We start from the raw sequence: 26557 nt of genomic DNA on the forward strand, positions 1-26557 counted from the left end.
CTCAGACGACAAAGGAGATCAAAATTTACCCTGGCTGTTTACCTTTCACCTTCTCATCGAGGATTTTTTCAGCAGGGTGCTTCTGGTTCCTCTCCTCCAGCAGTTTGACAGCAATGCCCCTAGCAGCATCTTCCCCGTAGCTGTCCCCCATATAACTGATGAGTGCAGAAGGATGGGTGACCTTCTCCAGCTCGTCCCCGTGGATGTTCCAGCCTCCTTTGATATCAACGTGCGACAGCCTCGTCTTGAACTCTTGGAAGTCTTCAAGTGTGAGAGCTCCCAGTGCTCCTAAGAGGACGGTGAATGTGCTTTCTTTTCCTGCCATCGTGGGATATAGAGAATCACCTGGAAAAAAAACCAAACCAACAAACAAACAAGAGTTGGAAATCAGTGCTCTTTCGTCGCCGTTAAAAGGCATCCCTGAGAATACATAATACCAGGAGCAGCCAGAGTGGTTTCTAAGGCTCAGTCTCACAGCCGTTCAGAAAGGGGCAGGTGAGGGCTATTGGTGTGAACTAAACATGGACAGAGCAGAGATCACATGCAAAAGGGGCAAATTCAACGTGGGACAAGCGGCTTTCAGCAAGGAGGGAGGTGGGTAACAGAGGAGAGGGGATGGGTGGAAATGGTGCTGGTTGGGGTAGAACGCCAGAAGAAATGGATTTATGGAAAGTAAGACAGAAAACATTAAAGAGCCATTACAGAGGGCCAGTGGACAGATAGAAGCAGTAAGAGGCAGATTCACAGTACTCTCACAGCCACTCTGAAGGGATGGCAGAAAGATTGGCCCTGGGGAAAGCCCAAGCCGAAGTCACGGCACCTTCTGGTCACGTCCTGAAGAAGCTAAAGCCAAATCTTTGAGGATTGTTTAGAACAACATTTCTTGAGAAATCGTAAACCTGTGTAATTTTTCACTGTGTCCCATTAGCAAGGCTGATGGGAAATCCTGACAAACGGCAGTGGAGCGCTGCCAAATAAACCTGTTCACCATGAGGACTGCTCCTGTTTTAGCAAGGCAGAGATGATTGCTTAGCTACCAGGAGACAAGTGGCTTTCAATTACAGCTCTGACTGCTTCTTTGCCGTCCCACCTACTGAAGAATCATTTCTTCAGGGTTGCTTTTTTGAAGAGAAGACATAAAACCCTTCACTTGAGACACCAGGGCTTCCTAGTGCACCTGCAGGACGTGAGCTCGCTTCAGCAACTTGTTCAAATTATTGTCTCCTGAGAATAACACAAAACTGTCATCTGACATGGATGCTACGCTGGCGACCAGAGCAGCAGAATCAGTCTACATATAAACCATTTCACAGAATGGTTGGGTTGGAAGGGTCCTTAAAGGTCACAGCACCACAGAATGGTTGGGTTGGAAGGGTCCTTAAAGGTCACAGCACCACAGAATGGTTGGGTTGGAAGGGACCTTAAAGGTCACTCATTTCCAAGCCCTGCTGTGGGCAAGGTCACCAACCACTGGGTCAGGCTGTCCAGGGGAGTGCCAGCTATGTGAGCAGCAGTGCATGAATGACAATGGATAGAAGAACTACCATGCAGTCCTTACAACAGCCAGATCTCATTCCTGCTCTGGCTGAATTAGGTGCATATCACACTGTTGAGAAAGAAAGCAGTTGTAATCATCGGGCATGGAAGCAGCATACTACTAATAAAAGGTAAATTGCTTATAAGTAAATACGATGACTTCAGAACTAGCCTGCTATGACATTATCTAGTGTAGCTATTGCATGAAGCCTATGGCAAGTGTCCAGGGTCGGTTCAAGAGACAAGGACTCCCTCTGACCTTGAGGGAGCTGCTTTCACCTTGCTGCATCCTGAGCTGAAGCGCTGCGTGCTGTGCTGGCACTTGGCTCCCTCCTGCGCTCTCCTGCAATGGATTTTCTGTGTTTTGCTTCAAATGTGGACAAGCATTGTAGCCCTTATTTCCCGATCAAATCCAGCCAAAGGGCCCATAAGAAATCCCAGGGTGTGGCCACGGGGAAATGCGAGGTTTGGCCCCAGGGATGTGCTGTGAGGTGGTTTCGAGCTGGGAGGACTGAGGGAGAAGAGAGATGCCACAACCCCCCCCTCTATGCAACATTTTAGCTTCCTCCCCTGTGCTGTGCAGAGCATCTCCTGCATGACAGCGTCTGTAACAACATTCTCAGAAATCCCGAGTGCCATGAGTCCCCAGATCCTTTTTTGTGTGTGCTTTCTTTTCCCTTTCCTCTACGCACAGAAGCATCCCAGGTTGCCGGGCTGCCCCCTCCCGTTCCCCCCCCCCGATCCAAGGTGGTGGCTGCAATCGCTGCACATCCAGTGCTGCAGGGACGGCCCCAAATCACCCAGCCCTGAGACACGGGGGTGTCAGACATGCCCCCCCCCCCTCATTCCACGCCTTGGCATCCTGTCCCCCTCCCTGGTCCCAGCCCTCCCCTCCGGATTGGAGCACTCTCTGCCCTCCTCCCCTGCTGTCCATCTTCCTGCGGTCTGCAGAGGTGCACTGTGGGAAATTCGTAAGTTTTTTCCACTCCCCCACCCTCCCTCCTTCCTCTGCCTCCATCCCTCCTCTCTGCGCAAGAGCCAGCTCTGGAGGACAGAGGTAAGGATGCTGCTTTTCCACATGCTTACCGCTAACTGGGGGGAGGGAGGGAGGGGGGGGGGGGAGGGTTGGAGAGAGGGGAGGGAGATTTTAATCCCCGTTAATAAACGGCAAAACGTTTCAACCCAAAATAGCAAGGATCCCCACGCTTCTCCTTCAAGGTCAGGCAGCCCTGGACCGGAGCTGGGATGGAGGCTGGGAGAGGGGATGAAGGCAGGAAGCTGGGATGGAGGCTACAGCCCTGGAATGGAGGCAGGGGGCTGCGATGGAGCTGGGAGGTGGGATGCAGGGTGAAGCCCTGAGATGGAGGCACGGAGCTGAGATGGAGGCTGCAGCCCTGGAAGGCTCTTGCCAGGTTCCCGGCTGTGCTCCTGCTCCTTTCTGCGGGCGCAGTGCTGTGTTAAATGTCTAATTGCTAGCAGTCTGCAGGCAGGGGGCTATGCAGAGTGAGCAGGGCTGGTAATTAGCAGCCATGGCTGTTAAATGTTTCCTTTTTCCGTGTTGGGAGCTGGGGGTTGTTCTGCTGGGGTGGGGAGGGGGGGGCATATCTCTGATATCAAATGGATAGCGTTTGATATTGCCCCCTGCTTTGTGCTGAAAGGTTGCTTACAAAGAGGAATAGACCAAAACCAAAACAAAACCCAGCCCCAAATGGAGGGCTGAGAGGCATTAGTGCCTCTTTTCAGCCCAAATGGGAGGGGGACACCAGATGGCAAGGAAATGCACGAGGGGCATCTGGAGCATTCTGTGTGCCTCCGCGTGTACCTCTTTTTGCATCCGTGTGCGCAGTGACCTGCTGGTTTGGTCCCTGCCTGAAGTCTCGGTGATCACTGAGGAGGGGGGAGAGGATTTTTATGCCATATCAGAGGTCAGCCTGGGAGAAGTTTAGTGTCAGGGCCATAGGAAGGTGGTGGCAGCCTCTTCTCCTGGGTGGGGCTTGATGCTGTCGGGAATGGGAGGATGCAGCTGGACACAGCTCCCTGCTCCACACGGGGACCAGCCTCCACACTCTGACCTTCACAGCCACGACCTTCAGCAGTTCCTATCTTTCCGGCCCCTCGCCCATGCAATTGCAGCAGGAAGAAAAATCTAGAATTCCCCCTAAATGCACATCTTCATCCCTTGGTTGGTGCGCGGCCGCAGTGGCAGGCAGCTCCATCTGCGGAGGGATGCAGGGAGGAAGGGTGGATATAGGGCAGCCTTCCTGCGTTGGAGACATCCCAGATCCCCGGAAGGTCACTGCTGAACGATTCCCCATCCACCTGCAGGGGCTCCTCACGTTTCAGCTGCAAAGCAACAGTTTTCAGAGGTGGCAGAGTGGAACCTGCAATCTTTCTGGGGTGACGCTGTGAGAAGCATCGGTCAGGATGCCCGTGATGAGAAGAGAGCTGCCAAATCCACTGCTGCTTACTGCAGTGCCCGGGGCTGTTGTGCTGTGTCAGAGATGACCCCCCCACACCCCCCCATTTTTTTTCTTCCTTTCACTTTCTTCTTTTTCTCGTCCTATTATTTCTCTTCCCCCTTTCCTTTTTTGCTCGTGTCTGTTGCACTTCGGAGTCAAATGGGAGCAATGGCTGTGAAGATGGGGCTTTCAAAGCAGCGTTAGGAGGGCGAATCCTCTCCCCATCTCCCCCCTTGGCACACCGTAAAGGACACAGAAGTGCAAAGCTTGCAGGAACCAAACGCATTTCTGCATTTGGGTTATTGCTGAGGTCCCAGCAAGGTGTGTGTGGATGGATGCAACAGGGAATCGCTCTTCTGTTCCTCGGGCAGACCCTGAGGGTTTTGGGGGGGGAGGTAGTGGCCTTCATCCTGGAGGCAGCCCTCTGGGAGGGTGGCTGAGCAATGCTGTCTCAGGGAAAGGCTTGGGGTGTAATGCTTGCAGTTTGGAGGGCTACAGCCTTGCTCCAGTAACGGAGATATGGAGTGACTTCTCGTGCAGTCTCACGCAGTGCCACAGTGGAGGCAAAATTCTGTGTCCTGGGGCTGTTTGGGTGCTGCTTTCCCCGTTCTTGCCGTGATCCAGGGCAGCTGCAAGGCACGTGAAGAAGGGGTTATTCGCACCAGGCAGCGAGCTGGTTTATAGCTCTTCTTTAGGGCTCTTGGGAGTAATTTTCACGGAGGGTAAGAGAAGGTAACAAAGCAGAAGCGTGGCATTGGTTTACACAGATCCTGTGAGGCTCAGGGACCGTGGATGTGATGGCTGAGATTCCAGGTCTCAGTGCAGACACTCTGCCAGCGGTGATTTCAGGCTGCTGCTGCCTGCTAAAAGCCTCTCAGCTTCTTGATGCTCAAAATTCAAAGGGCTCGTTGGGTGGGAAGCATTTAATCTGGGATGCAAGAAGCGGCGAACAGCATGTTGGGAGGAGGATCCATCAATATTTCATCCCGGGGAAGTGGGTCAGCAGCATGTGCTGAGTGCTGCTGCCTCCAGGCCGTGCTCTGGGAGGGCTGCACAGCCCAGCTCTGGTGCTCTGAGCCTGCTACACAGCTTCTACAGAAAGCCATTCCCACTCCGAATGCATTCACGCTGTTCTATCGCATCCGCCGGGCGCTGCGTCAGTGCAAAGCGGAGCGGAGGTGGCTGAAAAACTCCCAGCTACAATGACACAACTCCTTACGTAAAGCTGCTCTCAGATTTATGGCAGTACTGAGAGGTACTGCATTACCTCATCCGCCACCACAGCACCTCTTGGAGATGGGAAAAGGCTTAGTCACAGTGCTGCCGTCACGGTGCCTGGCTGCTTGCACACCTTCGGTGTGCCTTCAGCAGCACAGAAAGGGGCAGAAGGGCTGTTTACCCCACCAGGACTGCGCAGTTGGAGCACGGGGAGACCAAAAGAGCTCCCTGCTTTTCTTAACGCATTTCCAAGCCACCTTGGTGCGTGGGGGCATCTGCCTATGGGCTACTTCTGGGAGAAGAAACAGTGCTTAGAATGGCCTTGGGCTTCACGGCCCTAGAATCATAGAACCATCGCAGTTGGAAAAGGCTTCCGAATATGATCGAGTCCAACCCCAGCCCCCCCCACCGTGCCCACCGACCACGACCCTCAGTGCCACATCCCCACGGTTCCAAGCACCTCCAGGAATGGTGACCCAACCACCCCGGGGCATCCTGTGCCAATGCAGTACCGCTCTTTGAGGGGATTTCTATTCCTATTGTGCCCCTTGAGGCCATCACCTCTCGTCCCAGTGGCTCCAGCTGCCTTCCCCTGGCCACCTCAGCCGAGACCTCTCGGTGGTGGCAGTACTCAACATAACCATGCTTTCTTCCATTTGAAGGTCCAGCATCAGTCAGCTCAGCCTCCAGTATGACATAAATCCCATTTCCACACTACATAATACCATAATTCCATAATACTTTGGTATTTATTGCTCTCAACAATCCTTATGGGTCCTTTCCAACTTGGGCTGTTCTATGTTTTCAGCTGTGGATGGACCTTTTTGGCTGCAAACATGAGGCATAACCCCACTGTGTAAGCTGAAATGTTTATTTGCTGATACGGTTACGAGTCTGACAGTGTGGTGTTTGAGGACCCTACAGCTGTGGGGTGCAGCTGCACCCTGCACTCAGTTCCTCCCTGCAGGTTTTCTGGGCTTTCTTTTTTAACTCAAAAGAGCGAGGGGAAGACTATAGGGCACGGGAATGGGGCAGGGAACAGGACCTTCTAAGAGGGATATCTTACAGCAAAGCCAGCAATGACTCATCTGATCCAATTGGTGCAGAATTGATGCAGCTTTCATCTGCACACATGGGAGACAGATGAATAGATGCACTTGCTAATCTGGTGGGCAGGGAGGGGGGGCTGAAGCAGGAAAGGTGCCCTTCAAGGAGCCAGGGAAAGCTGCTCCTTCCCTGTTGCTTTGGCTGGGGCTTGTTGTAATGGGTCTGACTGCACTGACCTTGAGCTGCAGCAAGCAGAACCAGCCAAGGACTTTGTTGGGCAGCAATTCAGAGCTCTTTTCTTTTCCACTTTCTCCTTAATTGCTGGTGTCACGATCTCTGCTTTGCCTTCCCAGCCCGGGGAGGAGCTGGTGGCAAGTGGAAAACTCCCTGCAAGGGGCAAAGATTGTTAAACAGAGGCAAAAAATAGGAGAGAAGGAGGGAACGAAGCCTGTTTCTCACAAAACCTCGTTCTACAGTGCTGCTGTCTGTGTGGGAGGCAGAAGGAAGCTGGAAGGGGGAGGAATGGGTAGACAGGTGGAGACAGCAGCCGAGGAGGAATAAATAGATGCGATGAGCTACAAAGTAAAGGTGGAGAGATGGGCCACGAGAGGGAAAACTTTATGTGATGAAATGAATGAGGCAAAGGAAGGAGAAGAAAAACACTTTGAAAACACGGAAATCACCGTTCTCCTGAGCCTGACGAGGGCTACAGAGGTGGTTGGAAACGAGCAACGTTTGTGCCCTTGAAAGCAAAGGGCTAGAAAGAGGAGAGAAAAAAATAGGCAGTCTGATGGATATTGACAGCTTTGGGATCGGCTCTGCTGAATGCATCATGCTGTTTTTGGGTCTTTAAACACCACCAGGGCTGGATTGTTCTTTGGAGGCAATAGGAAGGAAAAGACGAGGCAGGTGTCATTGCGAGAGATTGCAAAATGAGCAAGGAAGGGAAAACACCACACCTGGCCAAGTGCATATGCTTATCTACAAACACCCAGGCCGCAGGAGCATCTGAAGCTCAGTGAGCAGTGGGCAGTTTCAAGCAGGAAACGGTTGCCTGGTTTTGCTCTGAACCCAAATCTAGCACTTCTGAGTAGGTTTCCTCCAGGCCAGCATTTCTGCCTAGGCAGAAGTTTAAAACCCAGCTTTTGTTAGCCTGGTTTCCTGCAACGCTGGCACCTTATCCTTGTCCACCATTAAAGGAGAGATCTGAGCTATTATGGAAGCAACATCTACCTGGAGAGGCTTTTGATGAGCTTCTCTGTTTCTAAACCCGGACAGTTGTTGAGCTCCTATTTCACTCAGCAGGCAGAGGTCAGCTGGGAGGTAACGAAGCAGGTGATTCAGATCTGACAGCTTCCTCTTGTTTACTCATCATTTCCCAAGCTCAGAGCTTGATGCAGTGCTGATGGTAAGCCTCTCCTCTCTGCACACAGGGAGATAGCTGTGGGAGCTTCATCTCCCACCTCAGCCTGCTCAGAGGGCTGCCTGGTGAGGCTGGCTTAGGTGATGCCTTCACTGTGGTGGGTTTTTTTTGTTTTGTTTTGTTTTTTCTGAGCTTTTGAAGCTTATGTTTGCTGAGTTATCTGGACGCGGGCATGCTGCTTTTCATCATCACTGCTCATCTCAGGCAGGGCTGTGGGTGAAGTCTGCAGGCAAACCTAGCTAACCACTGCAAGAAGACAGCTTCCTAAACTACAGTTGGGGTAGTTCTGCAAAACAAAAGGGGACAGAGGGTGAGTTATGGTCAGGGGCACCACAGCAGATACTGTGACTGTAGCTCACGGTTTTCCACAGTTTCGTTCTCCTGTTCAGGTGGGATGCCACTGGCTCGTTCCTCTTCTTCACCCACCTCTCATTGCTCTCCTTTCTCTTCCAGGTGCTGTATCATGTCCAGGTAGGACACCACCAGCGTGAACGTCACCCCAAGGCACTGAGCTGCCCTGCTCTTGTGGCTCCTCTGTTTCACCCAGCAGCGAGGCAAAGAAGACATAGGACTGCCCCCCTTGTGCGTGGCATCCAGACCACCTGCAGCACTCGTTAGGGATGGATTCCAAAGGTAACGTCCGAAGCGGAAACAAGCCCGACGCCAAGGCCCCCAGCTCTGGAAAGCCAGAAAAGCCCAGCCCTGGGGCTGCCACGAATGCAGACAAGAAGGAGACCCCCAAAGAGCAGCCTGCTCCTGCCACTGCCCCCAAGAAGGCGGGCAGCGACGCCGCCGTTGCCAACAACCACAGCAACCTGAAACCCAGTTCAGCCGCCACGGAGACACAAGAGGCCACTGGCCAGTCCCCTGACTCTGACCACAAGGGAAATGGCTCCGAGGAGTCACCGGGCAGCATCTTCGACAACATGAAGCCCTTGATCATCGTCGGAGGAGTGGCGGTGGCGGCGCTGGCGGTGATTGTGGGAGTGGCGTTCCTAGCCCGGAAAAAATGAAGACCGAGACAGGGTGGGCTGAGAAACCCAACCCGGCTGTACAGCTCCTTTTGAGACAGATGCATGCAGAAAAATTCTATACATATCTATATAGAGAGAGCGAGCTAGCTAGGTCAATGTCAAACACCAACTGCAACTCCAAGAGTCTTGTTCAGGACAACCGTGCCAGTTTGACCCGATGTGGGTAACTCCATGCACTCAGTGTGTTCTTTTCATGTAATATATCTTGGCTTATACCACTGTGTATAGATTACAGCTTCTCCTGATTGGTGTAAATGACGGTGTCCCCTCCCCTCCCCCGCTGTCCTCCCTGGGAGCCACCCCCACTTCTCTTGCGGTCCCCTGTTTTCAAGTCCAAAGTGTTCTTCGTCCTACCCAGAGTCCCTGCTTTGTGTTTTGGTTTTTCTGTTTAGTTTGTTTCGAGGGAAGAGATGGAGCCTAGTGAGAAGACCCAGTTCACCTGTCCCTGCGTGCAGGGCAAAGTGTGGTTTCTTTGTGTTAATTTCTCGGGGCTTCAGATAAGGCTGTTTGGCTGGTGTTTTCCCACTGGAGGCCGCGGCCTATCTGTACACGAGAAGGCAGGAAAAAAGGGAAACACAAGCTGGTTTTAGGGGTGGACAGGAGCTGGGACCCCATGAAAACTAACACTGACCTGCATCATGCCAGGGAAACCCTGATCAAGGTCACTGGAAAGATCCATCTGTCCTAGAGTGATTCCTCGCCTGTGACAGTAGCAGGGATTTGTGACTCCTCCACCTCTTGGAAATGGAAACAAATTCCCAGCACTGGAGAGCAGCCTGGTTTCACTGGTGAGTACCTCAGGTCTAAAGCCAGACCTTCTAAGAAGGAAAAGGAAGGCAGGCAACGAGAGGGTTCGGTGCCCTGGCAGACGCCTTTTGCCTGACACCAAGAAGTGGACTGTCTTTTCAAGTTGGGTCAGAGATTAGATGAGGTCAGAACCGCAGACTTCCCGGAGCTCGACACAAGTTGCAGCCAATGGGGTTTGGGAGTGATGCTTAGAAAAAGGCCACGAGATGGTGGGCTGAGTTCAGCAGAGATCAGTTAAAGAGCCACTGTGATGCATCTTTGAGCCTGGATGTGTACGTTCAGTGTACTAGGTCAGAGAAAGGCGTACGTTCCTTGGGTGCTGCTGTCTTTGCAGTACCAGCTTGTGGCAAAATTACTTGATGGGATGGTGGATGTGTATAACCCAATCTGGTAATTCTTCTCTTGGCCCATGTCTTCTTAATTAACCTCCAAATTTGTCTGGCTGAATGCATACGGCTTCCCCAGACACAAAGCCTTCGCAACGCAGCACGGCCATTCCTGTGGTCACCCTCCTCTTTTCCCCAAGGCTCATAAAATATTCCCAAAGGTGCACAACCTCTGGGAGTATCAGATGCTGTCTTCTGATGAACGACAGGCTGCTTGCAGCGTGAGTTTAATGTCTACCTCTACCTTCACCAGAGGCAGGAGATGAATGTGTTGGGTTCGTGGTGGTTTTGCCGAGTGCTAAGAGCAATCCTGGTTGCTCAAAGCACTTCTTCCGTGTATTGTGGATGTGTTTCTGGATATAAGTAGCAGTGTGTCACAACCTAGAAAATTTCTGGGGTCGAACAGAAGGGTCCGTGGCTGGGTGCCTCCGTAACGTCACTTCTGCCTGAAGAACGGATTTCCCCCCATCCTGCTTTGCAGTTCAGTCGTTCATTTTTTGGGGGGTGTGCGAAGGGAGGGTCAACAACAGCAGACAGGAACTGGGAAAGCAGAGATGTGAGGCACAAAGTAAGCAGTCCTAGCACAGAACCTTTGCAGCAACTGCAGAAGGGCTTTGCGAGAGGATGCAACTGGGGCTGCTGCACCTCCCTGCCTGCACCTCAGCCAAGAGCCTGGGGGTGATGCAGAGCACCCAGACTCTGGCAGTGCCCCTGGCACGTCCTCATGCAAGAGCCAGAAGCAAACAGCAGCACAGTCCAGCTAGGAACCTCATCTGTGTTACTGCCCACCAGGTAGAGGGTAACACCAATGGTGTTAGGGTACAGGGATGGACACTCCTGGGTTCCTCTTCCCTACCCATCTTTGGAGCACAAAGCTTTTGGCTGTAGGGACTCTTCTTGTGCTGCTTACAAGGAAGGGAAGTTGGCCACCCCTGTTCTGATTCTCGTTTTACCAAAGCAGGGTTGGTGATTTTCAGACTAATGCCTCTATTTTCAAGTCCTTGCCTTTAGGAGATGTTTCCACCTGTCCTGTCTTCTCCTGGCAGCGTGTGACACTATAGATGCAGCATTTATCTACTCTGCACTGCTCAGCATAGATAGATGCAGAGGGAGGAAAATCAAATGCCTGCCTCATTTGAGTATCTTATTATTATTTTCTCCCTGAAGTGTTTTCATTTTCTTTGCTTAAAGTTTGGCAACAGAAGAGGGAAAAACAATTCTTATCCAGCACGGGCCTTAACCATTTCTGTCTGCATCCAACCCCTCCTTGCCTTTAGGGCATGTGGGTGCAAGGCCAGTAACCCCATGTAGAAACACCCCACAGAGGCAGTGCTGGGATGGCAGCTCGTGCTCTGGCTACGTAACCACACGCAGCCCTCCCCAGGCGGGGACTGGCACTTGTCCTGTCCATAAGGGATCTTTTGCTTACTGCCATAACTTAACGTTGTCTGCTGCCCATCATCTGGAGCCCACCTCTTCTGTTTGGTTTGAGAAACGCCTCTGTTGATGTATGCGTGTGTGTGTGTCTGTACCACCACCTTGCCTTGGAGAATATTCTGCGTACGTCTGTACACTTACGTATCTATACAGTCAAAGTGAAGTCGTGTTCCTCGTAGGGAAAACCAAAACAAAACCCGGAGGTGATGCTGTGTTTGTTCCCCTGTATTCCCACGAAGCGTCCACGATGTCTGTCTTGTGCCACGCATCGCACCATGGAGCGCCTGAATTTCTCTATTTGGCCCTGGTTTCTTCTCAGTGCAAAGAATGTATGGCTAGTGAACTGCTGAATGTATCACGTGCCCATTATGCTAAAAGCTCAAAACTACTGTTCGACCCTGGATAGTGACGTGGGCTACTCGCTGGAAAAGAAGGTACTTTTAGACTGTATTGAACTGTATGGACTGTGTAGCACTTGTCACGGTGTGGGTCTAGCGGTGGCTTGAGTCAGGTAGATGAAGCGTAGGTGCCCTCCGAGCTCCCAGGCACGCTGCTGGGACCACGCACTTGGAAGTGACCCCCTCTTAGCAAACACCTCCCGTTCTGCCTTAATGTGCCAGGCTGTGCAGTGGTTTCATTGTGAGTAAAGATGTCCAGCGAGAAGTAGGCTGAGAAGAGCAAATTCATCTCTCTCAGCGTCGAAGCGAGACTGAACTCAAAGCTGTCGAGAAGCCGAAGGCTTAAATGACTGACCTCGCTGTGCTAAATAAATAGTTGTCTTTTCTCGTACTGAGCACATGCTGTTATTTGCTTGATGTTATTCTCTGTGTGGCGTTTGTGATATGAAGTCCTTCTAGTGATATCTCCGTGGGGAGAATGAACTAACACTTAAAACGAATAAGGTTCTGCGCTTGGGTTTTGAAGAGATCTAGATTGCTAGTTTACTCTTTTGATAAAGTCTAAATCAGAAATTTGACTTCACAGACATTGCAGCTTCTCCCTAAAACTACAGGTTCGATTCCCGTACCTGACCCCGACCTATTTTTCAGGAGCCATGAGTTTTGGTTGGATACAAAGATGTTGCATGCTCTCTTGGGCAACTTTTTAGGTTTTTGATGCTTCTAGCTTTCAGAAAGATGAAAGGGATTGCAGGTCTGCTTCCGCTCTCCGCTGGTTTAATGGGCTGTGGTAAGTCCTGCTAGTCCCAACAGCTTTGCAGCGGGATGCAAACAAACCTGGGAAGAAAAGGATAACATAGCAGCACTTTCAGGAGGGGAAGCACTGGGCAGCTGCTTCCCCTGGAGCACTTCCCAGTCTTGCTAGGCTTAGTGACAAATTGACAACGGGTTGGTGTCTTTGTTTTCAGCAGCCTGTGGCTCAGCAGCTAACCTTTGATCCAGCAAAGGGAATTTGTCCATCGATTTCAAGTGCTGTGATCAGGCATTGGGGTCTTATCAGCACCAGGGATACGACGGCAGGTCACTGAAGGTACAAAGGGATTTCAGTGTCGTGTTCGTACAAAACTGGCAGCAACACTTCTTAGCCCTCTGCTGGGTATAAGGGAGGTGTTATCCGCACAGCCATGCCCACAACGGATAGAAATATTTGCGAATAACCATCGGGATAACTTCAAAAACCAACAACCAAAAAGCTCATGGTGAGAGATGATTCCTGCTTCCAATTCCTTTCCTTTCTTGGAAACAAATCCGCCTTTTTCTAACTGTTCTTAGAGCTGGATGCAAACAGCAATCCTGAAGATCTGTGAGAAAGAAAACGTTCCTCAGTAAACGAACCAGGCTGTGGAGGCAATGAGAAGAGTTCACCTGGGGAGCGAAACCACAGGAATTTCTGCAGAAAGCTTTGGCTCAGTGTTGGTAAAGAGGTGCAGAGCATGACATCCATACTTCAGCACCTTTGGATTTTTATACCCCATCCGCTCCTTTTGGGCCAGGGTACCACCTGCATATATCAGGATTTATGTGGTGTGCCACAGAGAAGTCAGAAAAGGGCAACAGGAGCAGCGTCTGCCTCGAATGGAGGATTAAATATTGCTGCTCTGTTCTCAGCCCGTAATCTGCCCCAAAGTGAATCTGGTCCTACAGTAACGGCTTTTGGCTTTTTTTGTCCAAAAAATGTCTCCTGTTTCCATCTCAACTGGAAATGACTACTGCTTCAAAGTTTATCTTTTTGAAGTGTGGATCATTAATGAGAAGCTATTTTTAAGGGCAAGGAGCACCGAATAAGGTTAGTAAGGTTAATGACAGTCTTAGCTGGCAAAAACCGCAGTGCCTGACCTAGGTCCATCCTACTGAATGCAGCTGTCCAGAAGACAGCTATCATCGAGCTGATAGCCTGAATTTAGCAGCCCGGATGATGATGCACGGTGCTGCTGGGGGGACAGCAATTTATCTGAGTCACTGGGTAGGAGCATGCCCCATGTGCCATCCAGCTTGATTTGCCTGGCTCTGTTCCATCATCAGTTTTTAGTCTTTTATCGCTTCTTGCATTAGTTAGCTCAGATCACGTTACCTCGATTGGCCCTGGAGAGAGAAACCCGTCGAGTAAGGGCTTTTTAATGATAAAGTCTTTCTTCCTCTTTTAGTTCATGAGTCCAGCCACATGACCTGCTTTCCTTTTAAAAGCCCGGACTCCTAGGCTGGTCATGCTGGATCTTCATGGCTCCATTGGTTTCTAGAAATTCGGTTCATTGCTTATGCTTTTACTGCTGCTTCACTTACTGTACTGTCTTCCCAGGCAAATCTGCAGATGTGACCTCCCCACGGTGAGGCAGAAACCCTGCCCCAGTGCAGAGGCAGATTTTCAGCCTCTCAGCACGTAGAGGGAATGCAGAGACTGCGTGGTGCAGCAGGGAAATATGAAGTATTCATTTACCCCTGCTGCTAAGGCTTTGGGGTTTGAGGTGCAAGATGCTGAGCGCTTGTCTGCCACAGGAGCTCAGTAGAGGAGAAAACCATAGCTGGAAAGTCATGTTCTTGTTCTTACTCAGAGAAGCACTGCACGACTGCAAGCTCTTCTCGGGTCTGGAGACCCAGGAGCTGCCTGCAAGTTGGATCTGAGGGTATATTCTGACTACTCGAGAGATGTCAATGCAGTGTATGCAAGCACTACACCTGGCCAAAGCTAGGAATGCTTTGGTATTCCACATACCAGAGCACCACAGTTACACGCAGAGCTGGCTCTCAGCTGAAGTCAAGGACCTGCATTTTTGCTGGCCTTGCAGAATCAGTGCATCTGTGGGGAATGCACTGCAACCCTCGTCCTCCATCTGCTGCAGGACTGAGGACACAGAAGACTGCAAGAACATTTCTGTTTGATCGGGCTGCTCCAGTTCTACGAAGCTACTCAAGATGGCTGGGCCTGAAACATTCACATCTCAATCAACAAAACCATACTACAGAGCTAGCACTCAGTGCGTGCAGGAAACATCAGGATATTGGTTTTCCAGTGTGCGAGTTTGGCTCTACCCTGCGCTCTCATTCTGCTGGCTGCTTTGTAAAGGACTCGATCTCTTCCAACCACAGTGATTGCAAGCATTTGTTCTGTTTGGACGCTGACAAGCAGTATGTAGGGGATACCCATTCTCTGCTCCTGAAGGCTGCACTCTTCTGATTAAATAGATCTTCTTGCAGAAAAATAGAACTCGAATTAAATAGGATTTGGAGCAGCACCATTTGGCCACGTTACTCTTGCCCTCGCTTTCTTTTTCCAGTTGTTAACACCTTGAAAATGCCAGACTATTCCACTCTAGTTATTCCATTTCTCATAATACAAATCTGCAGTGCAGGATCCTAAGAACAAAGTTACTGTTTTCCTTCCATCAGGAAGAGATGAATCTTTAACCGTCCCTGCAACAGCCAAGACCTGCATTGTATCCCTGGTTTTGCCTCATCAGCAGTCAAGTTTCTGGGACAATCTGATAAGAACGAGGGTGCCATACAGTTTGTTCCAAAAACAACAACTGAATCATTTGGCTTTATCAAGTTTTGAGCAGCCCTTCTTAAGCCTGATGCCTTTTTCTGAGTCACTGGTTATGACCCTTTCAACCCAAATCTTTAAAAGGTATAATCTCAATCCTCCAGTAAAAACCAGCTCCCTTCTAGTGGTAGGTGCAGGTTGCTCATCAACTTGTGGAGGAACTAAAATTGGAGAAAGGGAACTCGAAGGTCCGATTACGGGAGATTTCTTCTTTTCGGTTTGCTTTTATTCTGTTACTTTGCCAGGGACTGACTCGAAGCTCCTGGGAGCCAGATGGAAAGCTCACCCACGAGCAGCAGGGAAATGCCTGCTGTGGCATCCGTGGGTTTTGCATCAGCCCCTGGATGCGTTAATAATTTTTAGAGTGACGTTTTGTTTTCTTCCCAGTACAACCAGACCTGCTTGTCACTTACACATATTTACCTGTGTTCAACATACAGGTTTGGGTTGGTTTTTTGTTTTTTTTTTTTCTTTTCTTTTTCTTTTTAACTTTCAGAAACAATATGCTGCTAGATTCATTTCCTGGAGGGAAATGGACACCTAACCTACACACGAAGCTATAGAGCTAATTTATACCTCGTTGAATTTATAACCTCGTCTATGCTTCTATGGACACTTTGTACGGGCTGCAGCTCAAATCCTAAAATAGTCAAGAATTTTTCCTTTCCCATATAGTATTCTATTTACTTTGACTTAAAAAAAAAAAAAAAGCGTATAAATGCAATAATGCAGGTAGACTAGAAATACTAGATTGAAAATTAAAGTAGTTTAGCTTGTCCCGTCGTGACTGACAGTGTTGTATGACACCCAACGCTGTACCCTAACATTTTCCAGGCTTTCTACGTAGCTGAATCTAGTATTAGCTTTGAAAACCCATTGTATGAGTGGTGGGTGGATGGGCTGGAAACGTATGCTCTCTACACACTGTATGTTACTCACATTAGAAGCTGTATGGCCACTCCATATGCTGTGAAACTGTAAATGATTCCCAATACACCTGTAACTCTTACCAGGATTGTGAGAAATAAACTATATATAGAGATATATATATACAGATATAGATATATTGTATAATTCCTCCTGTGAGCATCTTTGTGTATGTGGGTACGCGAGTGAAAATGGCTCCCTTCCTCTCACTCCTCGGCCACGGTCGTATTTCCTGAAGGCTGAACAGTGGCTAGGATTAGAGATCCCAGTAAGAACCATAAGAAAACGAAATCCCAGTTCAGAATCAACTCCAGCCTTCCCAAAGAAAACAGGCGAAGGACGATTATTGTTATTCCTAGATAGGGGCCGAGCTGTAGAATAGCTGAATGGTTTATCCAGAGCCACCCAGGCAACGTCTTCTGATCCCAGGGCTCCCCGTTGTCCAGGAGGGTTTGTCTCAATCAGAATGCTGACACTGAGGAACTGGGACGGGCAGATGCCCGCTCTTCCAGCTAGTGTGTGCAAAGCATCGTGTTCCGTGGGTCGGTGAGGAAGGGATGAGTGCCTGGTAGGGCAGAAACCTCTCCTGCCCTCCCCGGGCTGCTCGCAAGCACTGATGCAGGGGGAAATGCATCCACCTTCCAGCAAGAGGCCCTTCTAGCAGGAGTGGGTGTGCAGGCGTGACTGGGGATATCATTCTCCCCGTCTTTCCTCTATCCCTTTCCCTCTTTATCAAAAACCCTTCAAAAGCACGAAAAGCAGAGGCGGCGTTTGCAACCCCGTTAAGCTACAAACTGCTTTTCCCCTCTCTTTTCAGTCCCAGCCCCAAACGGTCTGACACAAAATCACCGCACTCTGGACAAACGCCATCATTACGTCGCACCACACCAGGTTCAGAGGAAGCACTCAGCTAACTCATCACGACCGCAACGTCCAAGCTTTACCAAAGCAAACCGTCTGCACGAAGGAGCCAATATATTTTATCCTCCTTGTGGTTCTGCAGCAGTGCTGGTTGCTCGCCAACCTCTCAGATTAAGCAGAGCGCTCACTGGAAGCGAGATGAACAGAAGAGCATATATAAAACCTCTCTGCGTGTGCTGTGGTAAAGCTGAGATGCTGGCAATGGATAGGAAGAGCTGATGGAGCAGAATTTGAGACGGCGGTTCGCTTTCTGCTCTTGGATTTAGCAAATAAATCTAAAATGGGTTCACACGTAACGAAGAGGGACCACAGATCCAGAGCTCAGCAGCACAAGGGCTGAAGCTGCTGGAGGAGCACCACGTCTCCCCTGCAACGGGGTTAAAGTGAGCAAGTGAAAGGCAGTTCGGTTGGGTTTTAATCATTTCCTGGTAGCTAAGAGGGAACAGACAGAGCGTCCATGCGCGACACGGTTGTGGGTTCAGAATACTCCTGGAGGAACAAGGAGGCAGGCAGGTAGGCAGGCAGGTAGGCAGCCGGCCAGATAGGCCGCACGAGCTGCCTCTCCTCTAGGAAACCCGGCTGCCAACCACGTCCCTTCCGATAGACACACGGGAATAGCAGCGGAATCGCGTTCCTTTCGTTTTTATAACCTATTACTGAGTGGCAACGCTTCACAGCACGCTGGCACGTGCCCAAAATCCAGGGGTGAGCATGCAGGAGCGAGCACGAAGACACGCGAAGGATGGGAAGGACGCACGCAGGGAGGTTTGGACGAGTGCACTGCGTTCAAAACGCGCCATTAAACCACCACCACCACCACCACCACCACCACCACCACAGGGCTTCACTGAGAGGCTCCGGCGTTCAGACGAGGAGGGATGTCGGGAATTAAAGGTTGGAAACCCAGGCGTTTAAAAGCAGCGCGGGAAAGCAGCCCGCCACGGCCGCCCCCTTCAGCGTTCCCGCCCAAGGGCCGCGGCGCGCGGAGCGCTGTCCTCCCCGGGTGCGCATGCGCGGCCGCGTGAGGCGACGGCTCCGCCATGTCGGAGCGGCTCGGCAAACCCAGCTGCCTCCTCATCGCCAGCTCCGCCGCCGCGGGTGAGCCGCTCCGGGGACGGCCTCGTGTCGCCGGACGCCCTCCTGCTTCCCTCCGGCCCGGCCCGGCTGCGCGCGTTGCTCCGAGCCCTTTTCCTGTCACCCCCGGCTCCTCCCCGCCCCGGTGTGCGGCCCTATGGTGTTCGCGCGGTCCCGCTTCCCCCGCCGGGCCTTGGACGAGCTCTCAGTCGGTGGCCTGAGTTTTTAAATGACACTAGGTGGGTAGCGTTCCGTTACGATGCGGCTGTTGGGCTCTGTTTTGCAGGAGTGTCGGCGCAGTCGTTCCTGCAGTGCTTCACGCTGAGCAGCTCTGCCTTCAACCTGCAAGTCGCCACTCCCGGGGTGAGTAAGGAATATTACGACTACTGCTTTTACTTTCTTCTAAGAGACAAAGCGTAGGTGCGCTCTGAGGCCTCGCAGAGTCAGTTGTAGGGGTTGGAAGGGACCTCTTGAGGTCATTGAGTCCAACCCCCTGCCAGAGCAGCTCCCAGCCCAGGTTACGTAGATAGGCGTCCAGGTGGGTCTTGAATATCTACAGAGAAGGAGACCCCGCCACCTCTCCGTGCAGCTCCAGTGCTCCCTCCCTGCGCTGTAAAGAAGTTCGTACACGCGTTGTGCAGAGCTTTCTTTGCTTCAGTTTGTGGCGGTTTCCCCTCGTCCTGTCGCCACGCACTGCAAAGGGTCTGGCCTCGTCCCTTTGCCTCCTGCTCTTTAGGTACTAATAGACGTGGATCAGATCCCCTCTGAGTCTTCTTTTTCTCAAGGCGGAACAGACCCAGGTCTTTCAGCCTCTCTTCACGAGTAAGGTGCTGCACAGCCTTTGTCATCTCTGTAGCCCTCCTCTGGACTCTTTCCAGGAGATCCTGGTCTTTTTTTGTACAGGGGAGTCCAGAACTGGACACAGTACTCCAGGTGAGGCCTCACCAGGGCAGAGTAGAGGGGGAGGATCACCTCCCTCGACCTGCTGGCCACGCTTTCTTTAGTGTACCCCAGGATCCCGTTGGCCTGCTTGGCCACCGGGGCACAGTGCTGGCTCGTGGTCAGCCTGTCATCCACCAGGACACCCAGGTCCATCTCCTCAGAGCTCCTCTCCAGCTGCTCATCCCCCAGCCCATACCGATGCGTGCAGTTATTCCTCCCTAGGTATGACTATGAATTCCTAAAAGGAGAACTGAAAAGGTTCATTATTCAATCATCTTATTTCCAGATTTATTTAGCGTTTAGTAAATAAAAGGACCTGAGAATGGAGAAGGTGCATTACCCGAGCATCTTTTTCAGAACCGTCTGCCTATGAGCTCTCAGCTTATGAGCCTGTAACTGGTGCTGCTGCCTGTAGTAGCTCCTGCACTGGGGTGCCAGCTCACTGCCTGCACGTGCCCTGTGGGTGCAATCTGGGCAGTACACGGATGCTGCCTATATGGCTTTTGCAAGGCACGTATTAAGGGGAAGCAGGGCCCGTGCCTGCCACTCTCTTACACGTGGGTGCTGGGGAAGGTCCTGCTGAGGTGGGCTAGTTTATAGAACTGGGTACTGTGTAAGGTGGGGGAGCAGGAGTGTCACCTGAAGCCTGTCTGCTGCTTGGTGGCAGCAGGGAGGGGGCCGGAGGCTCGCACCTCTCCCTCTGCTGTTGCAGCAGAGTCGGGCAGGGTTGGAGCAGTACTGGCTTGGGTAGTAGCTTGCTTAGGATGACTGGGTGATGGGGGACCCGTAGATTCCCCTGTCTCTGGACCCTGTTCCTTTTCTGCTGTCAGCAGACTCCTCTCTTACCCAGCAGCTGCTCCCTGTGTGAGCTGGGCACAGGGGCTGCTTCTCAGGTGGCTCTTGTTCAGATTGTCCCAGCAGAGCAGGGGCAGTCACGTGTCATCTCTTCAGGCTAAGTCTTCACTTGCAGTGTTTGAGCAGTTGTGGATAATCTCCCCTGAAGCACAGGTGATAGTGGAAAAGTAACTAAAACATGCTAAGGAGAAGAGTTAGCTGCTCTCAGTTTGGGACTGAAAGGCAGCAAGATACAAGAACTAAGACTTTGAATTGCTAAAGACAGATGTGGTTAATAAATAAGTCTGTTGGTCAGAATAATCCTGCAGTGTAGGCTGACTAGAACAAGATGTGTGGTGAATATTTAAAATAAATAGACTCATCTGTATGGGAACTGTTGAATCATGGCCTGAACCACTGATTGGTCACCTGAGCCATGGGGCCACAGGTGGAGGTGATATACCTGTGTGACTGGGAGGGGTGGAGCCTGGCTCCACCTCTCCCAAACCCCATTTAAGGGCTGACCACCACCAGGGAAGGATCTCTTCTCGGAGATCCCTCTCACGTGGAGTCCACAGCGAGCCTTTATCATCCCAAAGGTGAGCCACCCTCTTTTGCTTGCTATTTGTGTACCATCTATATAGACCTACTGAAATATACCATCTTCCATACTATTTTTGAGTACCACCCTTGGGGATTATTTACCCTACACCTATCCTTCAGGAAGTGCTGTAAGAAACTGCATGCTGATGCTAACTAGAGTCTGCTAACCTTTTTTCCACCAGGGGAAGTCGATAGATTTTGTGGGCGTGAATGAGAGCAACGCGCGCTGGATACAGGACTTCCGTATGAAATCATATGCAAACCCTGCCAAGCTGGAATCAATTGATGGTAAGGTCTTTGCTGCTGGCTTGTGTCACCTCCACGTATCAGAGGAACAGATTCTTGTTATGCCTTTAGAGACCAAGGGTACAGAAAAGGCATGGAAGTTGTTGCTTTAAGAGTAAGCCATAGCAACTATATCTTCCTTTGTACTATTATCTAGTATCTTAGGAAATGCTTATTTTCAAAATGGATATCTAAAGTGACCTTTTGAACAGCTTATATGCTGTTGTCCTTAGTTTGTTGAATCTGAAATGAGTTTATGGTCGGGTAGTTTTTGTGTAGTTGTGCAAGCTTTTGTTCCTCTTTCCTAGGTGCTAGATATCATGCTCTACTGATTCCAAACTGTCCAGGGGCTATGACTGACCTTGCAAACAGTGGGTACCTGGCAAAGATATTGCAGCACTTCTGCATGGAGAACAGTAAGTGAACATCACCTCGCAGGGAACTTCAGATTCCCTGGTACATACTGGAAGTGGAACAGAGTGCAGAAGAGGCAGTGTAGCAGGTTTCTAGTGTGTGTGGAAGATTGTCTCATGATGCAGCTGGTTAGAGAGCCTACCAGGGCAGGTTCCTCCCTAGACCTGATGCTGACAAACAGAGAGAGACTGGTGGGAGATGTGGAGGTCGGGAGCTGTCTTGACCGGTGCAACCATGAAATATTAGGGTTTGCCATTGTGAAGTCAGGAGGAAGGTCAGCAAAGCTGGTGCCTTGAACTTCTGGAGCACGGGCTTTGAGCTTTTCAGGACACTGGGAATGGGGTCCCTTGGGATTTGGTCCTGAAAGGTAAAGGGGTCCAGGAAGGCTGGTTGCTTCTCACACAGGAAGTCTTAAAGGCACAGGAGCAGGCTGCCCCCCTCCTGTTTGCTGAGGCTCCAGGAGAGAAGTCTAACCTTCTGTGGAAGAAGGGATGGGCGACTTGGGGAGAGTACTGAGAAGTTGCCAGGACATGCAGGGAGAAAATTGGAAAGGCGGAAGTCCAGTTTGAACTCAACCTGGTCACTGTTGTAAAAACTGTTGTAAAGCAATTACAAGCTTTTTGGTGACTATTAGCAATAAGAGGAGGGCTAAGGAGCGTCTCCGTCCTTTGCTGGATGCAGATGAATGTGGTCACTGAGGATAAGGAGAAGGCTGAACTTCTCAGTGCCTTCTTTACATCTAACTTTAATAAAAAGTTTGACCAGTTATTCTCAGGGCACTCCCCCCTGACCTGGAAGTCTGGGATGGGGAGCAGAATAAACCCCCACAGTTCAGGTGGACACAATTAGAGACTTACTATTCCACCTAGACTGTCACAAGTCCATGGGATCCACCTGAGGGAGCTGGTGGAGGTGATTGCCAGGTGTTCCTGGTCAACTGGAGAGGTCTCAGGGGACTGAATGCTTGCCAGTGTGACTCCCATCTACAAGAAGGGTTGTAAAAGAGGATCTGGGAAACTATGGGCCTGTCAGCTTGACCTCCGTGCCAGGGAGCGGATCATCTTGAGTGAGATCACACAGCATGTGTGGGACACCCAGGTGATGAGGCCCACTCAGCGTGGGGCAGAGTGGCTGGAAGACTGAGGAAACAGACCTGGGAGTGTTGGTTGATGCTTGGCTGAACATGAGCCAGCAGCGTGCTCAGGTGGCCAAGAAGGCCAATGCCATCTTGGCTTGTATCTTCACTTCAAAAGTATCCTCTTTGTGCAAGTAAGTAAAAAAATAATAATAATTTTTGTAAGAAGGTTCTCAGGTACAGAAATGCTTCTGTCCTGCTCGGTAGGATTTAAGGTTTGAAGCCAAATGTGGGATGTCCTGGACTGGTCATTAAGGCCCCAGCAGATGGAGATTTTTGGCTGTTTGAAGATGCTCACAATTTCTTAAATGTGCTTTCATTTTTCTCTAGAGCCTATCTGTGCAGTTGGTCATGGTGTTGCAGCTTTGTGTTGTGCCACCAGTGAGGATAAAACCTGGGTATTTCAGGGATACAGCCTGACAGGGGTAGGTTGAGCTTTCATCTGACTTTCTGGGATCTATTACTATTTTTAATCCTGTTACCAGGATCGTTCCATCTCCAGGGGTCTGTGACTTGAGATGATGATACCAGTGCTGATGCTCTTTATCCTAAAACTTTCTGCATGCAAATCCATCAGCTTGGTGTGCTTCATTTACACTCAAGGAGCTGTTACTGGAAGGGGGCTCAGCACCACTCACAGTGGAGTTGTTTCACTTCATCTTGCACACTGAGAGTGTTTTCTTTCTTGTTTCATAAACTTCAAACTGAGTCTGTAGGATTCTGGAGACGGTTGCTGTAGCTCTTTGAGCTCATAGCTGAGGGCTTCTAAGACTCTTTCGTTTCATGAATGCAGGAGGTAAGTTTTACTACTAGTGGTGGTGCTCTTTTATTTTGAGAGCTAGAGGAAGCTTTGGGGAAGAAGCTGGTTTTTGAGATACGACTCGGTTTATACGTAGCCATGTATGTAACACTTACACCTGTGTAGGATAACTTCTGGAGTTGAAAGCTTATATGCAGAGTTCACGAGACTCAAGAGTGATTTTAGCATCCTTGATGTGCTTGTGTGGTATTAGAATCCATGATCAGCTCTTCTCAATGAAGAGGCAAGATGTGGACTGGCTATTGCTGCTCTGGAAGCCATAAAATTCACATTCCTTTTGTCTGTGTCACACAATCTCAATTAAATACTCCTATTTTTTCTCTAGTTTCTCATATTCTGTGATCTTAGTTGGAGTCTACAAGTGACCCAAGGTTTACTTCCAAGTGTACATTTCATTGTCCCGCACCTGAATGAGTCTTGTGCTTACATGAATTTGATTGCACACATGCTGTTTGGCTTCTAGCCTGCTTAGTTAAATAACTGATCTCTACAGCGCGCACCTCCGAACGCAGATATTCTTTCCTGTCTTATTTGAGTGATTTATCCACAGAGCAGCTGAAAACCACTTGCTTGCTCCAGAAATAGTGGCTAGGGGCCTTGCAAAATTGGTGTAACTGCAGCTCGTTGGTGGCTCGAGGCTTTTGAGAAAGCACTGTGAGGTGTTTTTAGTGAAGCATAAAGCTGTGCAGTTAAGCGAGCAAACAGAATGCTGAGAACAGCTTCTTATTATTTCTGCCTTTTTTTCTATTATAAAATCAAGACAGAATTTTTTTTCTTTTTCAGCCCTCTGTGTATGAGCTTATAAGGCAGCCTAATTTTGCTAGTTTGTCCATTGTTGTGGAAGACTTTGTGAAAGATTCTGGAGCTACGTTTAGCGGTACGTGACTCGTATTGACCAGCACTTTGTTTTCTGGCCGTGCTGTGAATAAATGTTTGCATGCCCATTTGACAAAGGAGAGCAGGACTTTGACAGGATATCTGATCTTAAGTTTAATCCGTGCAACTGGAACACAACACCCTACTGGATTAGAAAAGGTAAGTGAGAACAGGCGAGTTCCAGTGCAGCGTGACACAGGACAGCATACTGATCTATGTGGTTGTCTGTGCGTGCTGTTTCATCCCACTGTGAACATCAGGAAGCTTATTCTGCTGTGAGAGCAGTACGTACACCACAAGGTGTCTGCAGGAGTTTCCACTGCTGTGCAGATACAGTCTGTACCTGCAGGTGAATGTCTTTGTGTAGGCAGTGTTCTGTCACCGTTTCCTCCCTGAATGGCAGGGAGCATGTGCTGTGCTGGGAGAGGTTAAGTGCACTAGCAGTTGGGGCTTTTTTCAAGCAAAATACATCTTATGATTGGAATCTAAATGGTTTTGGTTGCTCTAATCAGTTGTCCTCTGAATGAAATATTTGATGATAAACTATATCTTTTCATTATTAGCCATTTCATTGTTCATTATTAGTTGAAACAGGGAAGTTTGCCTACCAAATTGAAAAGCTGAAATTCTGTCATGTATGTTTGTATGTGGGGGGGAAAAAAACATTAGACACGAACGTAGCTGTTCTTTCTCTAGGTTATTTCTGAACGTACAGGGAAATGTGATTTTTGTTAAAAATTGAATTAAGAGGAGGGGAAGCACGTGTGGTTTGAAGGCACTTAGCTTGTGCTTATGGCAGTAAGAGGCAGGGAAAGGGCAAGGAGGATGGCAATTGCTCAGTATTGATAAAATAACAGTTCTCTCTTGGATGAAGGGACTTCAATCAGCACTTTCTTTGTGGGTTTTGTTTTTGAGCACTGAGAAGTTTTGTGATCAGCTACAGTAACACTGATGCATTAACAAGTGTTGTTCTGGAAGTTCTCTGAAGCATCAGAACTACAGTGCTGTAAGGGTTGTGGTAGGAAAATCTCTTGATATAAGTGCTTTACCCATCTGCAGTTGATTGAGTTAAAGGAACAATCCTGCTGTCCTTCTAGAGAAGGGTTTTCTAGTGAAGCTGTTGCAGGACTGGGTGCTCGAGATCGTCCCTGCCTGCTGGGTTATAGATCAGCATGTGATGCACTGAGCAAATCTACCTGGTCTAAATAGTTATCTTCTGCATTAGAGTTTTACCAGGTGAAGCACTGAAACTGTAGCACTAACACACCTGTTGGTTTTTTCCTCCTGTATGCAGCCAGCAAACCAGATGCTGTACACGTTGTGCTGGACAGGCACTTGGTGACAGGACAGAACGAAAATTCCACCCTTCCAGCAGTCCAGACTCTTCTTATTCTTTGCAACGTCAGGTGAGGCAGTATGAGAGATGAGAACTAGGAGCAGGTAATGCCAAAGCATCTCTTGCTCCAGTAATGTTGTCCCCTGGATGTTTTCTTCCCTGTTTAACTGCTGAAGTGCATGTTGTCTGTGCTTGAACTATCTTTTCAGTCTGATAAGTCTTTTGGTAAAAAGGCATTTGTGTTACAAGGGTTGGGAAGTGCAAAGTTATCCATCAGGGCTGGTGGAGTAAAACAGTAGGCTTTTCTAAATAGCTCTGTTAAGCAAAGTTTCTCTTTTTATTATTTATTTCTGTTATCTTGGGGTTTTTGTGTGTGTTCTTTGCCAAGTTAGCCTTCAGCTCTATTTTAGGATTCTGGGAATGAATGGATTTAATTTCTTTGGTAATAGCTTGGCTGTTAAACTGTTGTCTTCTTGTCAGATAAAAGAATGCGTTTAAATAACCACAAAAATCTTCTTTTGTTCAGGTGAATGTGTTAGACGTCCTTTCCTGGCTGTGGACTAACAGGTGATGTCATGTTTGGGTGTGTTTCGTTCAGCAGGAAATGAAGGAGGAGGTCTCTTTGCAAACAGGATGGATGAAGAGCCAGAAGGCTAAGGACTTTGTTGTCTTTTAAACACATGTTATCCAGTTAAATTCCTATCCTGGATTGTGAAGTGACTGCGATGCTGAAGTGGCAGCATTAGGTTCTCCATATACAGAATGGAGGAAGGTTGTGAATAAGAGAATTTGGAAGTGCATCACGCTTCAGAAGCAATTATGAAACCACCTGACATTTGTTACTGCGTCTTTCACTGCTTCTTCACCAGGCTCTTAACTTACAGTGGTGAGGAACTCTTGTTTAAAACGAAACAACAAAAAGATCAGTGGCTGTGAATATTGTGTACTGAGGATGAAGACAGTGTTCTTGGCTGATGCTATACCGATCATCTATGGTTCAAATGAAAGAAGCTCTGTGGTCACGTGCCCTTCCAGAGGTGTTCTTAC

The 26557-nt window shown here is 49.6% G+C and overlaps 2 protein-coding genes and 1 long non-coding RNA gene across 5 annotated transcripts in view; 2 read left to right on the plus strand and 1 right to left on the minus strand.

The window, feature by feature from the left end:
- Positions 1-2423: 2423 nt before the first annotated feature.
- Positions 2424-11902, plus strand: CEND1 (cell cycle exit and neuronal differentiation 1). Of its 2 annotated transcripts, XR_010623392.1 has the most exons (3): positions 2424-2593; positions 8137-9505; positions 11527-11902. XR_010623392.1 is itself a non-coding variant. In XM_065755553.1 (2 exons), exon 2 carries the CDS (start codon positions 8304-8306, stop codon positions 8694-8696), a length of 393 nt encoding a protein of 130 aa, XP_065611625.1. In that variant the 5' UTR covers positions 2424-2593; positions 8137-8303; the 3' UTR covers positions 8697-9945. The 2 variants fall into 2 exon arrangements, 1 of the variants encoding a protein (XP_065611625.1); XM_065755553.1 differs by lacking the exon at positions 11527-11902 and having other exon boundaries at positions 8137-9945.
- Positions 10745-26557, minus strand: part of LOC136060768 (uncharacterized) — a 69169-nt gene continuing 53356 nt past the window's right edge. The window contains exon 3 of the long non-coding RNA XR_010623393.1: positions 10745-10755. This is a non-coding gene — a long non-coding RNA (uncharacterized LOC136060768). The remainder of the gene's footprint in view (positions 10756-26557) is intronic.
- GATD1 (glutamine amidotransferase class 1 domain containing 1) lies at positions 18217-26418 on the plus strand. Of its 2 annotated transcripts, none has more exons than XM_065755549.1 (8): positions 18217-18289; positions 18552-18628; positions 20827-20932; positions 21238-21345; positions 22809-22903; positions 24082-24175; positions 25469-25580; positions 26109-26418. In XM_065755549.1, the coding sequence occupies exons 1-8, from the start codon at positions 18232-18234 to the stop codon at positions 26116-26118; spliced, it is 660 nt and encodes a 219-aa protein (XP_065611621.1). In that variant the 5' UTR covers positions 18217-18231; the 3' UTR covers positions 26119-26418. The 2 variants fall into 2 exon arrangements, with proteins under 2 accessions (XP_065611621.1, XP_065611622.1); XM_065755550.1 differs by having other exon boundaries at positions 26112-26418.

This window comes from Cyrtonyx montezumae, unplaced genomic scaffold (assembly GCF_038088225.1).
Source record: "Cyrtonyx montezumae isolate F1298 unplaced genomic scaffold, pur_monq_1.0 scaffold_10, whole genome shotgun sequence".
Lineage (NCBI taxonomy): Eukaryota > Metazoa > Chordata > Aves > Galliformes > Odontophoridae > Cyrtonyx > Cyrtonyx montezumae.